The following is a 16,876-nucleotide window of genomic DNA, read 5'->3' as shown; positions in this document are numbered from 1 at the left end:
TCCCTCAGTCTGTCTGGATCGAGTATCTTTATCTGTCAGAAGGGAATATTAGTACCTGTGCTGTGTTTGTAGTGAAAAACAAATAAGATAATGTAAAGAAAGCTACTGTAATTTACAAGGTGTAAGGCGTGTACAAATGTAAGGGATTAGCATAACCATCTCAGTTGCTTTGCACTCTTTGAAGTTGTCTTTACATCTCGGTTCCTGGCAGCTGTATACATGGAGGTGGGGGATTTAGGGTTTGATTGGCTTGGAGGATTTGTTTTTTCTCATTCCCTCTCTCTCTCTTCCTCCCTCCCTCCCTCCCTCCCCCCCCCCAATCAGGGATGAAAGACAGTAAGCAGAGGGCAGAATTCAGCGTATCTGTGAATCAGCAGAAGCCATACAGCCAAATCAATACAGCCAAGCTCATATTGACATTCTTATAACACCCTCCGGGTTTTTAATTGGGAATTCTCTGCCCAAACTCCGCTCCTCACCCCTCAGTTTTTAGATGGATTAACTCACCAGCACAATATCCCATTTTCCAGTGGAGTCTATGATTAGATAATTGTCTACATTTGTGCTACATTTTCTAAAGTAGAACAAGTTTCTCTCCATCCCTACTCTTTTTTGACTTTTCCATTGGATTACTGCTCAAAGGTGTTTGCACAGCTGAGCACAGGTACTTAAGAAGGGATTTCCCCTTAGGCACATTGCAAAGAAAAGAACCCAGAGTAAGGCCAAAGGTACTTGGGGTCTTAAAATTGACCCCAATTTTTGAGGTCAATTTTAAGGAGGAGCTTGAGGAGCTTGTGTTTGTTCATTCAATAGATGTGTGTTGAATCCCCACTATGTCCAAGGCATGTTTCCCTTGAGGATGTGCCAGAAACAAAGACAGTTACATAAGAACTGGGGAAAAAATAAGAGCATGGAAATTTTAAGCTTAAGAAATAATGTGCCTTGGGCCGGCCCCGTGGCTTAGCGGTTAAGTGCGCACGCTACGCTGCTGGTGGCCCGGGTTCGGATCCTGGGCGCACACCGACGCACCGCTTCTCCGGCCATGCTGAGGCCGCATCCCACATACAGCAACTAGAAGGATGTGCAGCTATGACATACAACTATCTACTGGGGCTTTGGGGGAAAAAAAGGAGGAGGATTGGCAATAGATGTTAGCTCAGAGCCGGTCTTCCTCAGCAAAAAGGAGGATTAGCATGGATGTTAGCTCAGGGCTGATCTTCCTCACACACACAAAAAAAGAAATAATGTGCCTAATAATAATAATAATATGTCACACAAACAAGTCTGAAGAAAGTGAATATGCTAATTGTAGAAATAGATTTGTGTGTGTGTGTGTGTGAGGAAGATCAGCCCTGAGCTAACATCCATGCCAATCCTCCTCTTTTTGCTGAGGAAGACTGGCCCTGAGCTAACATCTGTGCCTATCTTTCTCCACTTTATGTGGGACGCCGCCACAGCATGGCCTGACAAGCGGTGTGTCACTGCGCCCCTGGGATCTGAACCCGGGCTGCCAGCAGCGGAGCGCGCGCACTTAACCGCTACACCACGGGGCTGGCCCTAGAAATAAATTTTATTGGGTGCTGGGAATGGTTTCTTGGGGAGAAAAAAATTTAGTGGTCACTTTTGAGTGAATGTGTATATTTAATTTAATTTCTTATAGTTGTACTGTAAAAGCAAGCTTCTTAACAGTGCTGTTCCCAAAAAACCTTAAAAAGTTGATTTCAATCCATGAGATAGTCTCAAAAAACTCTTGCTTTCAAAACATGTTCAGTGTACTCCAGGATCTTGGATGGGGATGGAAGCAGCCAGAGCTCTCTTCAGAGCTCAAAACAGAATCTTTTTCTTGGGTGATGGGGCCAGGTGGGGTGAGATGTTGCCTAGACTGCAGATCTCCTCTACCCTCCAACATAACAAAATTCCTTCTGCAAGAAAACAGCCACACAGTCCTAGGTTACAGAAGTCTAAGGTGTCCAAGGAGACGTGTTCTAAGAGTTTAAATGGTTTTGAATTAGTCTGGAGGGAAAACCTGCAAAGCTACTGATCATTGACGTTTCCAGGGATTTAAATTCAGAGGATTCCTAGTCATTTCCATCTTGAATTCTTTGCTAATTTGGAACTAGGACATTCATTCTAAATTTAATAGTTTAAAGGGCTTTAAAAATTATTTCATGTTTATAAAAGACATGGGAGAAGATTTCTCTCTGTGCGTTTGTTTCCATGCTTCTGAAACTGGATTCTTAGGAAACATGTTAAAAACTAAGTAAGTAGTCTAAATTAGAGAGAGAAGGAAGCAAGTTGGGTTACTTGCTACAGTACTTAAAGGAGATTGGTCTTTGGGCTTGGTACTGTGTCTGAGACTATTCAGGCCAGGGGTAGATGTCTTGTCTAGCTCTGTGCAATGGTGGTGATATGCCATCTGGCTTTTGTATGATGCTTGATATTTTTTGAGGCCTTCTAACATATATTTTCCCATTTGTGTGCTGCAGTTGCCTATGAGGTGCTGCTGTATGTGAACAGAGGCCCCAAGAAGTTAAGTGATTTGCCCAAGATCATCAACATACAGCAAGTTAGTAGCCAGAGAGCAAGAAGCTCCAGGTCCAATACATTTTCTTTATGTGCTTACCTGTACTTTACTGCCCCCCACTGTTCACAGCTGCATATTCATAGGTGCTACTGACTGACCTAGAGATATGCAAAGGGGAAGGATAAATAGAAAAGAAAAAAGAGTGACAGAGTATGGAAGGAGAGACAACAAAGAAATAAGAGAACGATGCTCATATGATAGGAGACAGCATTGCCATTAGCATCTGCTCTTTTATGATTGCCACAGTGATGTTGGGGGCAAGTGAATAAAAATGATCTTTTGGGTTAAGGATTTGAGTCAGTAATCCAAACAGAGACTGTTCATCTCTCTGAACAGTTATATTGAATATACACATGCCTTAAAACAGTGCAAAAAGTGAGAGTGAACAAGCTATACTAAATCAAGAACAGAATTTTAGAGCTTTTGTATTTCTGACTCCACCATTTACTATATTGTGACCTTTAGCAAGTAACTTAAGATACCCAGTCCTCAGCTTTCTTATCTGTAAAATTGGAATAATATTGAAATCTTTATCACTGAGCTGAGTGACGATCAATTGAGGGTAAGGTATGTGACAAGTAGTTTGTAAACTCTAAAGCTCTTAAGTTGGCATCTTTGAAACATTCTTCAGAATCACACTTCTCACCTCTCCTGGGCATACACAAACACCGGATCCTGCCAGAAGCTGGGCAAGTTGTTGTTGTCAGGGTTTCTGAATCCCAGAAGGCATCCAGTAAGCAAAATGGCTCTTTGTTTTAGGATACAATTTAACTCAGGCTACAGGCACTATTTCTATCTCTTGCTCGTGTCAGAATTCTCTTTCAGGCTCAGGGCCTGAAAAACCAGTTACTCACCATTCTTCCTGCAAGAATTTATTTACTCTCATTAGGTTGCAGGGTCAAAGAGATTAACAAATATTTCTGTGCAGCAGAGGAGGCTGGCCTAGCTCACTCCTAATAGAGGCTGAACAGGTGAGGGAGCCATATAACAGCTGTGTGATCTAGGACCAGCTTCTCAACCTCTGGCACTCAGTTTCCCCATCAGTGAGTGAGTGATAACACTACCTCTGTCATGGAAGGATTCAATGAAATAAAACACTTAACATGTTTTAGAATGAGGTTCTAAATATTATGTGATCCTTTTTTGGTAAAAGGCCAGATAATATTTTTGGCTTGCGGGTCATATGGTTTCTGTTGTAACACTTCAACTCCACTGTTAACAGCGTGAAAGCAGCCATAGATAATATAAATGAAGGACAGTTGCAGTCTTCTAGTAAAACTTAATTTACAAAAACATGCTGCAGGTCACATTTGTAGGCTGTGGGCTGTAGTTTGCGGGCCCGTGCTTTAGAATACCTCACTAAAATATTTGGTCTTTATTCTCTGTCATACAAAATACTGATAGTGTTTTATTGCTGCCGTAAATGCAGGGATGGTTGAAGTTGAGCATTAACAAAGGAATGAGGAAGAAAGTGTGAAGTAAGATGTTTACATAGCATTTCTGTTCTGCAGGAACAGGTTTTAAAATGTTCTATTCATGCTTTCCTATCAGTTTCATTGCTTATACCAGTTGCTGTGCCTTCATTTTTTTCTAGTTATACTATAGCTGTATTATGATCTAGCACCTATTTAAAAGATTATGTTGTAGTAGATAGCAAACAGAAAAATGTTTTTGTTTTGAAGGAGAAGCGTCTCTGCTGCCAGTTTGAAAATGTGTCCTTATGAGCAGATCTTTAGGGAGAGTAGTGTGCAGCCAGTTCCAACCCTTAGTCTTTTGGGAAGCATGGTTTTTTCCAGTAGGCAGTTTGAAAAGCTGCTTCATACTTAGTCTCTTGGAGCTAGAGACAGACGCATTCTCAAACGCTGAATTTGGCATTAATCAGGGCTGGAGAAAGGGGTCTCCATCTCCAGTAAGGCTACATTATTCATTCTTATAGTAGTGGGTACTGTGTAATAGCCTGCCAGTATGATCGTTTGGTATCCAGTTATGTAAGGGTTAAGAACCTAAGGAGTAAGGTTTCTGGCACTAAGCTTAGTGCTTTCTTGCTTAAGAAGAAACCTTAGATGAGCTTAAATAAAGACTGTTGAACCCTCTTTTCTCTGTAGTCACCCTGCTTTTCCCTTGTGTCCATTCATTTATTGCATCCTCAAGTAGTGAAGTGTAGGCCTTCCATACCAGACCACCCCTTTGGCATATGTGTTCAGTGTACATCACTCCTGGAGTGACTTAGTCGAGTGACTGGCCCAAGGCCACCAGTGAATAGGCAACAGGCCAGTTCTCAAACATGGGTCTTTTAATTTCCAGAGCAGTGTTATATTTCTCCTTTTGAAATTGTCAATTTGAGATTGGTTTTATTGTGGAGAACATATGCCTCCTCAAGGCTTCAAATGATTTTAGCCATCGTGATTGATAATAGCATATGTCCTTAGGTCCATCTGCACAAACATAAGAACCAAATTGTCTGTTGGTGGAATTGTTTTGTTTTGAAAATCTCAGTTCTCCAATGTAGTTTTCACTTTTCTTTTCTTTTTTTTTTTTTTTAAAGATTTTATTTATTTTACTTTTTCCCCCCAAAGCCCCAGTAGATAGTTGTATGTCATAGCTGCACATCCTTCTAGTTGCTGTATGCGGGACTTGGCCTCAGGATGGACGGAGAAGTGGTGCCTCGATGCACACCCGGGATCCGAACCCGGGCCACCAGCATTGCAGCGCGCGCACTTAACCACCAAGCCACAGGGCCGGCCCTCACTTTTCTTTGTAGTTTGGAAGAATATCTAAAATAGCAAGCACAAATTAGCTTAAATTCTATCCCTTCTTCTTATCTATTTATTCATATTAATATTTTCTTTCTCTTTATCTCTCACTCACTATTTGAAATATAACATCCCAACAGTTTTAGCCAATTCAAATAAAGAAACCTGTAACTAACTTCAGTGAATACCTGAGTAGTACTGGAACATAAAATGCAGGTGATAGGGCTGCCAATTGGGCAAAATAAAAAACATGTCATCTAATGACAAAGGAAGACATGATCAAAATGCAAGTCAAAAGAGGGAGTAAAGAAGCTGCGTGCTTTGAACGTAGGGCGATACTTGTTGATATATGTGAAGTTGGAGACAGACAGGAATGACTGGGAACACGCACAGCATGAAAGGCCTAAAAGCTGCAGGTTGGATTGGGGGGCATTAAGGGGAAAGATGGTTGATACCAATGTTTAGATTTGTTTTTCAGTCAAAACTGGGCTAAGAGATATTTGCTCGCATTTGACTATAAGCATTATTTTTAGGTAAAACTTGACTGCCTGGGATGGGTCCACTCTAGTACTTTATTTTTTATTTTTTTCCCCCCAAAGCCCCAGTAGATAGTCATATGTCATAGATGCACATCCTTCTAGTTGCTGTACGTGGGACGCGACCTCAGCATTGCCGGAGAAGCGGTGCGTCGGTGCGCGCCCGGGATCCGAACCCGGGCCACCAGCAGCGGAGCGTGCGCACTTAACCGCTAAGCCACGGGGCCAGCCCCGCTCTAGTACTTTAATAGGAAGCAGCATTGGTCAACAGTTTGGCTTCATTTTAGGGGAGCTTCCTGTGGTCTTTTTTCCTTGCACAGTTGTTGTGATGTTAGGGTTTTAGATATTATCTCCTGACAACATCTGTTTGGTTTTAGTTACTTCAACGAGCTATATTGTGGGTTTAGGCATATTATAAAGGACTTTCGTAGAGAGAATGGGGTATACACCAAGAAATAGAGAACTGAAGCCTAAAGGTACAGAGTTTTAGAAACTAGGGAATATTGTAGCAAAGCCTTATATTTCTTTGCATTTTATGAGTTTGATCATTTTGATACATCCTGTTCCATGTCCAGGCATATCATTACGGGAGGATTTGGCAAGCATGGTACCTGGTCAAAAGCAAGAGCTTGAAAGATTTCTAAGACAATCTTAAGAGCACTCTGCTTCTGGGATGTTTTGAAACCTGCTTAGGTCCCTTTTTCCTTCTTCAAGAATGATAAAGAGTACTTGCATATTAGAGTGACGGCTAGATTGTCCACCTCTAGATTGTCCACCTCTGAGTGATCTGATTGAATCATCTCATTTCCTCCATGGTTTTCTCCTTATCTTCCTGTGAATGGATGGCCAAACAGAGGTGTTTGCCCTTCTCCTCCTCCTGCTTACCTATTGTCATTAATTTTTCAAACATTTCTAATCTATCTAAGATTCTGACTTTCAAAAGATTTACATTTGGTGAGGCCGGCCTGGTGGCATAGTGGTTAAGTTTAACATGCTCCACTTCAGCAGCCTAAGGTTCACAGGTTTGGATCCCAGGCGCGGACCTACACTACTCATCAAAGCCATGCTGTGGCAGCAACCCACATACAAAATAGAGGAAGACTGGCACAGATGTTAGCTCAGGGCCACTCTTCCTCAAGCAAAAAAGAGGAGGATTGGCAACAGGTATTAGCTCAGGGCCAGTCTTCCTCACACACACACACACACACACACAAATTTGCATTTCGGAATGGTACGCACCCATGTTTCCAGCCTTCCAGTCTGCCTTGCAACTTTCAGGACCTTCCTGTGTGTGTGTCTTACTATCATGCCCTTTTATCTTAAATTCACTTCAGTAAGTCAAGTGGATTTCTGATTGTAGTCCTTTTTACTTTAAAGGCCCAGAGAGAACCTCATTTATTCTGAGCTTCCCAGAATAGTTTGTATAACCACTTTCTTTGGTGGTTCAGACAATCCCAATAAGTCTGTTTCAGAGCCAAGCTTTCCATGAGGCCTCTTTTTCTCAGAAAGGCCATACCTAGCAACTCTTCTTCATTCAGGAGTAATTACTTATCAGACTGTGTGCTAGATGCTGTCAGGATCCAGAGATGAATCATACTCAGGTCCTACCCATGAGGAGCTTGTAAACCAGAAGGGGAAATATGATAAGACAAACACATAAATTATGATCATACAAGGTAATGTAGTGGGGGCAGAAAGAGGTACAGATCAAGGGCTCTGAAAGTTCACAGGAAGGAGTGATCACTTCCAGATGGGGATATTTAGAGATGACTAGTGGAGAGATGGCAATTGAGTTGAGCATTGGAGAAGCTGCCTTTTCATGATAGACTTTGATTCTTCCCTTTCTAACTTTGGAAGGCAAACTGTATTTTTTGTTTGTTTGTTTGAGGAAGATTAGCCCTGACCTAACATCTGTGCCAGTCGTCTTCTGTTTTGCATGTGGGTCACCACCCTAGTGTGGCCTTACAAGTGGTGTAGGTCTGCACCCAGGATCTGAACCTACGAACCCGGGCTGCTGAAGCGGAGCACGCAGAACTTGAACCACTCGGCCACAGAGGTGGCCCCTGTAAACTGTTTTTAAAACCAAATAAATTAATGGATATTGGGAGTTGAGATTACTTCCAGCAACAGCCATTCAATACTTCATCTGATCCTTAAGTCTTTATTAAATAGTTAAACAGGCAGTCTTATTCAAGTATTTATAAAATAATTAATGAACATGAATGATAAATCTGTTATTAATAATGAATTAAATCTGGGAAATTCTATATTGCATTTTTCATAAGAATGATCTAAGCTAATGTGGCTTGGTCTTAAGGCAGTTTTGTCCTTGTCAACTGTATATAAATAGCTTCATCCTGTGATAGAGATAGCAAGTTAACATGGAATAAAAAGGATCCTGGAATTACAAATCTCTTTCTTTCTTTTAAATGCATCCCTTCTCTCATCACCCTGGAAGATGAACCTGGCATATTTTCCATGGGCTGTAGATGTTATAAATAGGTTACTTCTGTAGCAAAATCAAATCATTTGCAATTAATGTATTAAATATTAAAATAAGTGATAAGATAAGTAAGGTTACTTTATTTTTTTAACATGTTGAGGTGTTTGGTGAGCAAAATTTGTTTGTGTTTATGATTAGGTTTTATTCTTTTAATGTTGTACCTTAGAAAATACTGAGAACATAAAATTTGTTGCTTGAGATTTGGTCTGATTTTTAAAGCCCCATGTAAAGACTGGATCTGCTTTAAGGAAAGCCTTTTGAATAAAAATACTCATCTTTTCCAGGAGTTTACAGTAACAATTTATTTTCTCCCAAGAGGAAATTAGAAGAATTAGCTACTAATCATCTCTGTGCAAAGATGCTAGAAAACATGCTCCAAACCTTTTTCTCTTTTTCCTCATGAGAGGATCTTCTGTCCCTGATGAGGAGACTACCTTTGTTTTTTGAAGTCGGGAATTTATAAAAACAGGTTTCTGGATGGAGAAATCTTAAAAGCTAACTTTAAAGCCAAAGCTCAGGGCTGGCCCGGTGGCTTAGCAGTTGGGTGCGTGCGCTCCGCTACTGGCAGCCCGGGTTTGAGTCCTGGGCGCGCACGGACGCACCGCTTCTCCGGCCATGCTGAGGCTGCGTCCCACATAACAGCAACTAGGAGGATGTGCGACTATGACATACAGCTATCTACTAGGGCTTTGGGGGGTAAAAAAAGGAGGAAGATTGGCAATAGATGTTAGCTCAGGGCCAGTCTTCCTCAGCAAAAAGAGGAGGATTAGCACAGATGTTAGCTCAGGGCTGATCTTCCTCACACACACACACACACACACACACACACACACACACAAAAAGCCAAAGCTCAAATGGAACTTTGTTTGTAAATTCAACTTAATATAAAGAAGAACCATCAGAGCTCTCCAAAGATGGAAAAGAATGCCTTACCAGTAAGCCAGTTTCCCAGAACTGGAGAGGGAGGCTCCATGTTTAAGCTAAATGTGACCACTTAAGGTCAGACTGAGAAGGTTGGGCAGAGGGTGAAGTAGAGTTGTATCTTTTAGGGGGGTAGGCCTGGGTGGCTCTTAATGTCTTTTTTAGTCCTGAACTTATATGATGCAGTAAAATATAAAGGACATTACTACTGACTTATGTTTTTTGCCATTATCCATTTGTGATTTTCTAGTTCAGATGGGCCTCTCAAGTTACAAACTTAACCTTTAGTACATTTTCAGTTCCAGAAAGATTTGTTAACTTCTGTTTTGTACTCAACCCCCACTCCAACAGTGTGTGGCTCTGAGCCAGCCCAAGATTCATTCATGATCTATTGACAGCACAGATGTTTGGGAACTGATTGTGCCAGCACATCCTTAGTTGGGGCAATTCGAAATTTAAGAGCAGACTGTGCACAGACTGTTTTAAAAGTGCTTCTTAAATCTTGCACCTTTTAATGTTTGTGGGAAGAGATCAGAGGACAACCAAAACTTGCTACCAACTTTCTGAATCGCACAGACCTTTGCACTCAGAATAAACCTACCCATTATTAGCAAGTATCCAAAGATAGCACACTGGCAATTGTGCATCTTCTTTCTTTGACCGTAGCAGTTGTTATGCCAGATTTTGCTAAGATCAGGCCTGTCTGTGGATCCATCCAATAAAAGGTCAGATTTTAAAGTTTTTGATGATTATTTTCATTTCTAGAAAGATTTTTTTTTTTTATTTAACTCACTCTCTTCATTGTCCTGGGTACCTCGTAAGAATCTATTAATAAAAATAGTTAAACTTCTCTAGATTACCTCGATTTCTTTGTTCTTGGTACATCTAAGAGAATAGTGTATAGGCCATGTGCATATGGTAATAAGTGAAAATGTCATGGGAGGTGAGTTGAGGGGACCTTTCTTGGTTATTTAGGACAAAAGATTTTATCTAGTCATTTCCAACTGTGATTCAACACTCTTCATTTTAATTCCCTCCAGAAACTCCCAAGATCATATTGCTTCCTAGTACTTAGAGTTCCTGTTGGTGTATAGAGCTGCTTGTAGCCCTCCAGCACCAGAAATTGGCTCTAAACCTTTTCCAATTACATCATCACCCGCTAATGTCATTACACCAGAGTGAACTCTGCTTTGAAGATTGTACTCTTGTTTTCCTTCTATTTCTTTCTTATCATCATTTCCTTTAGAAGGAAAAAGAAAAAAAAATCAGAGACCTCTAGGACAATCCCAGGCAAACATTTAAGAGTGAATCAAACATCCTCACAGTCTAAACCTAGATTTATCAGCCTTCATTCCACTCTGCTGATGGAGTGATCTGCCCGCATGCAGCCACATGAAGCCTGGAAAGTAACACATTTGGTCATGTGACACTTGGCTTTGGTGCTTTTCTTTCAGGCCTTCAGAATTAGTTCTTAAATGACTTACGTAGCTCTCCACCAGCATCCATTGAAACCTTTTCAAATAATTGCCCAGACTAGAAATTCTTAGGACATCCTTAAATTTCTCATTCTTTGCGTTTAGTTAAACTGTTCCTTGCATTTAAGTATTTGCCAGATAAGCATTTAAGCCATCTGGAGTTTTTTACTTTTCCCATGTAAATCTTTTAAGACATTACAATATTATATACAGTTATAGCTGATGTGGGGATCCTTATTCATCTTACCTCCCCCATCACAAAGCAGTTGACCAAATGCAGGTCTGACCCTCTTCTCTCTATCCTAAATTTAATTCCCCATTGTTTTTCAATCATCTTTTAAAGCTTCCAGGTGATAGTGTACTTTGTTTGGCTTTGTGCCTAAGAGTAAGGTTCAGGTAAGGAAAGAACTGGGAAGTAGTTTCCATTCAGAGACTTTGTGCCACCCACTCAATTATTGGCCTAGGCTTTAGTGCTTTTGTGTCTTTTGAGGCAGATTAGCTTGAGATGAGAAGGAATAATAATATTATCAGTAGCCCCAAAGAAATGGGGGCACAGTGCCTAAAACAAAAGCATAAACTTAGCACTTATTTTTTGAGACTTTGGGTTTACATTTCTTTATAGTATTCATCACTGGGGATGCATATATCTGCTGCAGGCTATGGCATGGAGTGTGAGAAGCTACATTGAACTTGAAAAAACATTGGAGGGAATGGCCTTGAACATTATGGACCAGACTAGGGCAACCAAGTACTTTCTTCCACCTTCTGTCCCCCCAAGATGAGACATTAAAAGCCCTTGGCTTGATTCACATTAGGATTTCAGTTTGGTTTTCTAGCAATTTTAGATTTTCTAGTTGGAGCTCCTTGATAGTCTCTGTGGTATAAGCTGGAGAGAAGGGAAAACTTCCCTCTGTGTGTTTTTGCTAAGATTTAAGTCTGTGTTAAAAACCTCTTCACAATATACCTTCTTGGATTGAAAAATTTAATGAATTAGTGAAAATACCCACAAAGATATAAATAACCTGGGCAAAAAGTCTGGCTTTATTATTTCTAATGTGTCTCATGTATGTGTTTTCAGTTGTCAGAATGTCCACAGAAGGAGGATTTGGTGGTACCAGCAGCAGTGATGCCCAGCAAAGCCTACAGTCCTTCTGGCCTCGAGTCATGGAAGAAATCCGAAATTTAACAGTGGTAAGAAAGAATGAGAAACTCTTAAATAGTATAAAGAGCCATGAGATGAATAACCAAAACTTAGACTAAAACATTTTTAATCTCAAGCACATTTACAAAGGTATAGTTCATTTCCTGACCTTTGGTTGGGAAAATGAAAGTATAATTTACCTTAGGTGAGGTAACTAGAAGGATTTTTTAATATCTTAGTGGCTTTCCTTAGGCATGTTGGTGTGTACTGGACGCTTTGACTTGGAGATAGTTTCATGTGAGGCATATCTTTTAGCGGATACAGAAAAGCAGAGCTCTCATTTGCCTTTAGTAGCTGTGGCTCATTTCTCAGGCCTGCTTTAGTGGCTCTGCCAAATTTCTAGAACCTGATGAAAACTACTGGGCAATTTATTCAACAACAAATCTATTCTAAGCAGGCAGTCTTTCCAAGTGTTAAAAGATACACTTAGAGTAGGGTTTCTCAAGAGCAGCATTATTGACATTTTGGACCAGATAATTCTTTGTTGTGAGGGATGTCCTGTGCGTTGTAGAATGTTTGGCAGCATCCCTGGCCTTTACTCACTAGATGCCAGTAGCACCCGTCCTCCAGTTGTGACAACCAAAAATGTCTCCAGACATTGACAGATGTCTCCTCGGGGCTAAAATCATCCCCTGGTGAGAACCACTGACTTAGAAGAATCAAATATAACCCTGGCCCTTGAGGAGCTTACAATCTGGTAATTACAATGAGAGTCATTTATTCAATAAGTATTTATTAAATATTTACTGAGTTAGGTGCAGTGTTGAGTCTGAAGCAATACAAGTCAAAGTGCTCTGGGAGCACAGAGGACATAGTGCTTATTCCTCCCTGGTTGAGTTAGGGAGGCTTTAAGGAAAGGGGACATTTCTCTTGGGTCTTGAAATATGGGTAAGCATTCACTAGATGGAGAAGATGGGAGAATATATCTTAGGCAGAGAGAAGGGCATTTGTAAATCATGGAAGCCCAGAGGGGATGGCCTTATGTTTAGAGGAACAGCAAGAAGTTCCGAATGGGCTGGAGGTTACTCTGTGGGTAGTGGGGTTGGGGATAGGAGTAAAGTGGTGTAACGGTTGATAGCAGGAGGTGAGACAGGTTAGAACTGGAATATTTTCAGAGTATAGTGTCATGTCCTTAATGAAGAATGTTCCATTTGGTGTCATTTCAGCAAACACTGAAGGAGCTCTCTGTGTTAGATGTGTCATTCCTGCCCTGAAGGTATTAGCATCCTGGCAGAGCAGACACTGGATTCCTTCCTAATGTAGAACTCATGTTGCAATTTCTTAGAGTTAGTGTGGCCTTTAACCTCTGACGTACAACGTCAGTTTATTTGTTCACTCAACAGATAGTTAACTGTGCATCTCCTGTGGCTGTCTATGCTGGATACTGTGGATCCAGTAGTGAACCGGACAGACAAGATCATTGCACTCACAGGTCGGGGAGACAGACTATAAACAAATAATGAATAAAATAAACAAAATAACTTCTCATTGTGATATATGCCCACTGACTTCAGGGGTAAAAAACTAATTCATATTCTGGAAGTACCTGTAGGATATCATGTTTGTTTATGTGGGAGATTTTCAGCAGTTGAACTTAATTTGGCCTCTCAGAGTGGCCTATGTTCACAGGTGGATTTCCACTGAAAAGTCATTGTTTCTCTTCTGCAGCCTAAAGATGGCAGTTCTATACTGCCTCAGATATAAAAGAGAAGGGAGGAAAAAATAAAAATAGGAAGTCAAAAGCGAGGTGCTTTTGTCCATATTTTGAAGGGATAGTCTCATGGTTAAGCTGCTCAGGTTTTAGCACTGGAGTCAGCCTGGTGTAGAACTGGTGCCCTGCTGGGGTGTGGTGGGGCTAGGCCAGTGCATCAAGTCTGCGCTCCAGGTTGAGTGCAGAACAGAAATCCAGGATCAGCAAGTGGCCAGATAAACTCTGGAGGTTCAAGCTCAGCACTTAACTTTTCTGTGTTTTGTTGAGGTTTGGTTTTTTAAAAAAAATTTTGGTAAAAAAGCAAAAGAAATTTACCATATTAACCATGTAAAAATGTACAGTTCAGTGGTGTAAAGTATATTCACATTGTTGTGAAACAGATCTCCAGGGCTTTTTCATTTTGCAGAACTGAAACTCTATCCCCGTTGAACAATAACTACCATTTTCCCCATCTCCCCAGGCCCTGGTAACCAACATTCTACTTTCTGTTTCTATGAATTTGCCTACTGCAAGTACCTCATATAAGTGGAATCATACGGTATTTGTCTTTTTGTGACTGGCTTAGTACACTTAACATAATGCCTTCAGGGTTCATCCATGTTGTAGCGTGTGACAGAATTTCTTTCCTTTTTTAATGCTGAATAATATCCCACATACACGTGTATATACCACATGTTGTTTATCCATTCATCTGTCAGTGGCCATTTGGGTTGCTTCCATTTCTTGGCTATAGTGAATAATGCTGCAGTGAACATGAGCATGGGCTTTGATTTTTATCCTGCTAGGTTTAATTTAAGTTTGCTTGCCAACAAAGCCAAATTGTGCTGTTGACCAACTTCTAGTACCTAGAGAACTAGTCCAAAGTGGATTACTTGGAGGGATTCGTTTTGGTTTGTTTTGTTAATAAAGAGAAAGAAGAGCAAGGAGGAAAGTTGTCTTGAATCATTCTTCTGTTGATGGCTAACTAAAAGTTTCCTCCCATGTTCCCTTGAAAAAGACTCCTCGACTGCTACCATGGTCTCTCTTACATCAGATGGATGCTTAGAACAACGTTTGGCGTATAATAGGTGCATGATAAATATTGGAATGAATCAGACTCCTCCACTTCAGCTTTAGTGTGAAGTAACATCAGTGCCAAGTTTGAGTGAGAATGCAATCCAGCCAAGTCGGGGTGATCTTTCTCCTTGTAAGACTCTGCCTGTGGTACATGAAGGCATCTCCTTCTCTGGCTGCACCTCTGCTGTGTAACGTGACCAGATATTTTAGCATTTAGTCTGTGCTTTCCAGAACTCAGCAGCGCTTATAACCAGATTATGATTCCTCAGATATGTCAGACTCTCTTAGATTGACATCTCAAAATGTCTAACAGAGTTTTTACAATTCAATATGTTCAAACTGTCCAAACATAAATAAATGTTTTTATTATAATAAATAAAATAAACATAAATAAAACTTATGAGCATATTCATAAGGTGTTGTGGTCTCTCTAAGACTGAGACAAAGATTGCTCCAAAGACAAGTAATTGAAGTTTGCTAGATGATATATTTATGATGTATTGGAAACACTGGCCCCAGTCATTTTGGTCTGAGTTCTGCACAAGCAATTTATCTTTCGTCTCAGCTTGGCCATCATGCTTTCCTCACTCTTAAAAGCTCTGTATTTGTCCATAAATCCAGGTGGTGTTCAGCTGGGATTGAACTCGGTTAAAAATCATACCAAAGTGCTTGTACACCAGGATGATTGTGTAAAATACCATATTCCTGCTCAGCAGAGCTCTGGGAACGATAATTAACAGACCTCTTGGCATTGAATTTTACACCTTTAGATCTCTTTCAAAGTGAGGAAGAAAAAGCTGACTTTGTCCTTTTTGGGGGCTGGTGGGGAGGCAGCAATGCTGAATCTTGAAAAGAAAAATGTAATCCTCCCCTAATTTATTCTCTACGTCCCATTCAGCCTTCAGTTAGCTGTAATTTAATGCCTAGGTCACTTTCTTTTAATTGCCAGTTACGTCTTCTCATTCTTCAGTGCTTCCAGATTGGATGATGACATTTCTAACATTACAATCAAATCAGATAACCATTTAAACAAGAACTTGGAGGTGAAGGTTGGTGAACTGTTACAAAACAGGTCCTGTGCCGTTTGAGCCCTTCCACTAGAGCAGTGCTTCTCAAACTTGGTCTACGTGAACCACATGAGGATCTTGTTAAAAATATAGATTTTGATTTAGGAGGTTTAGAGTGGAGCTTGAGATTCTGCGTTTCCCTTGCGTTCCCAGGTGATGCCATTGCTGGTATAAGGACCTCAATTTGAGTAGCAAGGCTTTAAAGCGGTGATCCTTAACTCTCGCTGTGGATCATAGTCACCAGGGGAGTTTTCAGAAAACGTGATGCCAGGACACCACCCTCTAGAGTTCCTGATTCAGTTAGTCTGGGGTAGAGCCCAGGCATCTTGTTTTTGAGAAGCTCTCCAGGTGATTCTAACGTGCAGCCAAGGTAGAGAATCAACTGCCTTAGAGAGGGTTAGGATCTTGACTGCTGTAGTGCGTGACAGGTAGGTCTGGAAAAGATTTCTCATCATTATTTGAAACTCCGGATGTTCTTTAGTGTTGCCCGAGACCCATTGACTTTTCTTTGGCTCCAAACTCTCATTGAGTGAATTGAGACTTCTTGACATTTTACAGTCTCAGATGGCAGCGTTTGTAGTGTAGTTTGTTGGTTGTGGTTCGGAGCACGAGCATGTTGTGAGAGAGTCTGCTCTTCCACCTTGCCGATATCACTCCCAAGAGTAGAAAGAAAAAGTATGCGTCACTTGTTCCTCCACTTGGGTCAGCGTCAGGAGAAGTGAAATATTATTCACATCAGTTGCATGTTTGCCAGTGTAAGGGGAGCCTTGAATGGAAAGCCAATTTAGTGGACCTCAACCTACTGATAGTGAAGGGCCTCCCCTCTCCAGTAAGCTTGTTAGAAACCCTTACATGTGCCTGGACAGCTAGGATGAGATTATAGAAAATTGGACTGTTGTCAGCAATAAGGAACCACACACACATCTGAAGATCCACTTTTCACACACTGCCCCTTGAGATCTCAGGGTTTGAGGAGCATGAGAAAGTTTCTCACAAAAGAAAAGCTTGGGGGTGCGGTTTAGAGAAGAGGTTTTTGTAAATTTCTGCCTTATTTTATATCTCTCCAAGG

General features: G+C 40.9%; 1 protein-coding gene across 14 annotated transcripts in view; it reads left to right on the top strand.

Annotated features, from left to right (window-relative positions):
• NFYC (nuclear transcription factor Y subunit gamma) overlaps positions 1 to 16,876 on the top strand; it is a 64,188-nt gene that overhangs the window by 23,395 nt on the left and 23,917 nt on the right. For all 14 annotated transcript variants that reach the window (XM_087446186.1, XM_014784210.2, XM_087446187.1 and 11 more), the window contains one exon: positions 11,851 to 11,963. In XM_087446186.1, coding sequence (XP_087302312.1) covers positions 11,859 to 11,963 — 105 coding nt within the window. In that variant the 5' untranslated portion in view covers positions 11,851 to 11,858. Of the gene's footprint in view, positions 1 to 11,850; positions 11,964 to 16,876 lie in introns of those variants that run through there.

The sequence above is a fragment of the Ceratotherium simum genome, chromosome 22 (assembly GCF_057802395.1).
Source record: "Ceratotherium simum simum isolate JZ-2026a chromosome 22, ASM5780239v1, whole genome shotgun sequence".
Taxonomy (NCBI): domain Eukaryota; kingdom Metazoa; phylum Chordata; class Mammalia; order Perissodactyla; family Rhinocerotidae; genus Ceratotherium; species Ceratotherium simum.
The sequence above is the reverse complement of the archived record's forward strand: the minus strand, read 5'-3'. Positions and strand labels throughout refer to the sequence as shown.